This window comes from Chiloscyllium plagiosum, unplaced genomic scaffold (assembly GCF_004010195.1).
Source record: "Chiloscyllium plagiosum isolate BGI_BamShark_2017 unplaced genomic scaffold, ASM401019v2 scaf_10045, whole genome shotgun sequence".
NCBI classification, from domain to species: Eukaryota; Metazoa; Chordata; class Chondrichthyes; order Orectolobiformes; family Hemiscylliidae; genus Chiloscyllium; species Chiloscyllium plagiosum.
This window is the reverse complement of record NW_025212728.1, coordinates 1-3,173: the sequence shown is the minus strand read 5'-3', so window position 1 is coordinate 3,173 and position 3,173 is coordinate 1. Positions and strand designations below refer to the sequence as shown.

At 54.1% G+C, this 3,173-nt stretch overlaps 1 protein-coding gene across 1 annotated transcript in view; it reads left to right on the top strand.

The window, feature by feature from the left end:
* Nucleotides 1–2,868, top strand: part of LOC122547456 (paired box protein Pax-8-like) — a gene marked incomplete at its 3' end in the record, with an annotated part of 19,804 nt that extends 16,936 nt beyond the window's left edge. The window contains exons 7-8 of the mRNA XM_043686078.1: nucleotides 271–363; nucleotides 2,782–2,868. Of these exons, the coding sequence (XP_043542013.1) occupies nucleotides 271–363; nucleotides 2,782–2,868 (180 nt within the window). The remainder of the gene's footprint in view (nucleotides 1–270; nucleotides 364–2,781) is intronic.
* Between the last annotated feature and the right edge of the window lie 305 nt (nucleotides 2,869–3,173).

Sequence of the window (3,173 nt, the reverse complement as noted above, 5' to 3'; positions counted from 1 at the left end):
CCCTGAGCACTATGGGTAATTTAGCATGGCCAATCCACCCTAACCTGCACATCCCTGAGCACTATGGGTAATTTAGCACGGCCAATCCACCCTAACCTGCACATCCCTGAGCACTGTGGGTAATTTAGCACGGCCAATTCACCGGCTCCGATCCTTTATCCGGGTCCAGCTGAACAGTCGATGTGATACCTCAGTTGGAAGTTGTCGTTCAGGTTCAGGCTGAAGGGTTACCGAGTGCCCGCCAAACAAAATGCCGTTCTCTTTTGCCAGGGCAGGACGGGGTCAGCACGACGATGCCAGGATACCCGCCCCTGAACAGCCAAGGCGGCTACGTGCCATCCACCATCGCCAGGATGGCATCCGGTATGTGCTCACCCGGCTTCCCCGAGTTTGGCGTCCTTCCAGCCCCGCCCGCGATTCACCAAACCCACCACCACCTGACCCCTGAATTCATGGCCCTTTGGCCCATTTAGTCAGTGTCAGCCGCCTGCCTCTTTCCATCCTCCTCTCCCCAGCACTTGGCACCCACACCCATAGCCTTGGCACGACAAATGCCCCATCTAAATCCTTCGTCGATGTGATGAGGGTTTGTACCTCTCCCCCCTCCTCCTTACAGGCGCTGAATTCCAGAATCTTCGCTTGTGGAAATGATGCGGACGCGAACACGGGAGGTATAGTCCATAAGTTTGCGGACGACAATAGAATCGGAGGTGCAGTGGACAGCGAAGAAGGTTACCTCCGATTGCAATGAGATCTGGATCGGATGGGCCTGTTTTGGCTCAGATAGGCCCGAAAACCTGGCTTGGCCCAGGTAGGCCTGAAAGTCCATGTTGGCTCAGGTAGGCCCGAAAGCCTGAATTGGCTCCGGTAGGCCCGAAAGCCTGTGTTGGCTCTGGTAGGCCCAAAAGCCTGAACTGGTCAGGTAGGCACGAAAGCCTGTGTTGGCTCAGGTAGGCCAGAAAGCCTGAATTGGTCAGGTAGGGCCGAAAGCCTGAATTGGTCAGGTAGGCCCGAAAGCCGATGTTGGCTCAGGTAGGCCCGAAAGCTGATGTTGGCTCAGGTAGGCCAGAAAGCCTGAATTGGTCAGGTAGGGCCGAAAGCCTGAATTTATCAGGTAGGCCTGAAAGCCGATGTTGGCTCAGGTAGGCCTGGAAGCCTGTGTTTGTTCAGGTAGGCCCGAAAGCCTGAATTGGTCAGGTAGGCCTGAAAGCCTGTGTTGGCTCAAGGAGGCCCAAAAGCCCGTGTCAGCTCAGGTAGGACTGAAAGCCTGAATTAGGCAAACGTGAGTACTACAGATGCTGGAGATTAGAGTCGAGAGTGTGGTGCTGGAAAAGCAGAGCAGGTCAGGCAGCATCCGAGGAGCTGGAAAATCGACATTTCGGGTAAAAGCCCTTCATCAGGAATGAGTCTGAATTGGTCAGGTAGGCCCGAAAGCCTCTTTTGGCTGAGAAGACTCAAAAACCTGGCTTGGCTCAGGTAAGCCCGAAAGCCTGAATTAGTCGGGTAGGCCTAAAAGCTCCTTCCGGATCTTCCGCTCCACAGCCGTGCGCTGCCACCTTATCTCTCTACAGTCAGCCCTGCTTCAACTGAGGGCCACATTCTTCAGGTAGACCCGAAAGCCTGTCTTGGAGTTGAACTTGGGTAAATGTGAGGCGCAGCGTTTTGCAAAGTCAAATCAGGGCAGAATGTAAAGGTAAGGCCCTAGGGAGTGTTGCTGAACAAAGAGACCTTGGAGTGCAGGTACATAGCTCCTTGAAAGTGGAGTCGCAGGTAGATAGGATAGTGAAGGAGGCGTTTGGTATGCTTTCCTTTATTGGTCAGAGTATTGAGTACAGGAGTTGGGAGGTCATGTTGCGGCTGGACAGGACATTGGTTAGGCCATTGTTGGAATATTGTGTGCAATTCTGGTGTGAAACTTGAAAGTGCTCAATAAAGGATATTGCCAGGGTTGGAGGGTTTGAGCTACAGGGAGAGGCTGAACAGGGTGGGGCTGTTTTCCCTGGAGCATCAGAGGCTGAGGGGTGACCTTGTAGAGGTTTATAAAATCATCCTGGGGTGCCGTGGGGTGGGGGATCCCAGAACTGAGGGGCATAGGTTTAGGGTGAGAGGGGAAAGATATAAAAGAGACCTAAGGGGCACATTTTTCACACAGAGGGTGGTACGTGTGTGGAATGGGCTGCCAGAGGATGTGGTGGAGGCTGGTACAATGACAGCATTTAAAAGGCACGGGGACATGGATAGGAAGGGATATTGTTGGCGTGATTTCCGCTTAAATGTCCCAAGCTACTTCCCCCACGTACGCTCTGAGAGATGGGCGAGAGTGCAAATCGTATCCCTGACCGAGACAGCGGGAGAGGGCTTTTCAACGGACTCAAACGAATTCGAAACGGGAACGAAACGCCTCACTTCCCTCTCCCATCCCGACACTCCGACCAAATAATTGACATGCGCCCACCCTCCCGCACACAGGTCATGATGGAACTGACCTTTTGGCGACCTCTGGCTGGTCTTTCTCGTCACGAGACACAAAAAAAATGTCTCCCTGTTCTCCACCCCGCCCCACCCCCCAACCCTGGTCGATTTTGATAACGTCATCAGCGTCGCTCGAGCGCGGATTGGAATGGGGGAGGGGGAAGTGCTGCCTTAAACATCCGAAAGGGGACGGTTACAGTCAAACGGACACCCCCAGGGTGTCAAACGGACACCCCCAAGTCAGCTGTTAAAACCGAGACCCGCTCCGCAATGTTGGAAAGACGTGTCATTTTGGCGCTCTAATTCCAGGCGGCGACTATTCCAGGAGCCCTTACCCTCCGTCCTACTACGCGCCCTGTAGCGAAGGCTGGCATTTCACCAACGCGGGATTAATCGGTAAGCGACTGTCGTTTGCACCCCTCGTTTCAATCGCTGGCCTTCCACCCACCCCCCCACTTCTTCTCACATTCCCCACCCCCCTCCCCCCCACAATCCTTTCCGGTTTTCCGGAGCTCTTGCGTTCTGATGGGTACCGTTCACTCGGAACCCGGGCAGGAGAAAACCGAACAGAAAAGGCCGCCAAATTCTCGGCACTTGCAGGGAGAGAGAGAGAGAGAGAGAGAGAGAAGGGAACAGCGCCGTTCACCAGGATTTCAGGAACAGTTTTAGTGCGGACAGTCTCGAAGAAAAATCATTTCGGA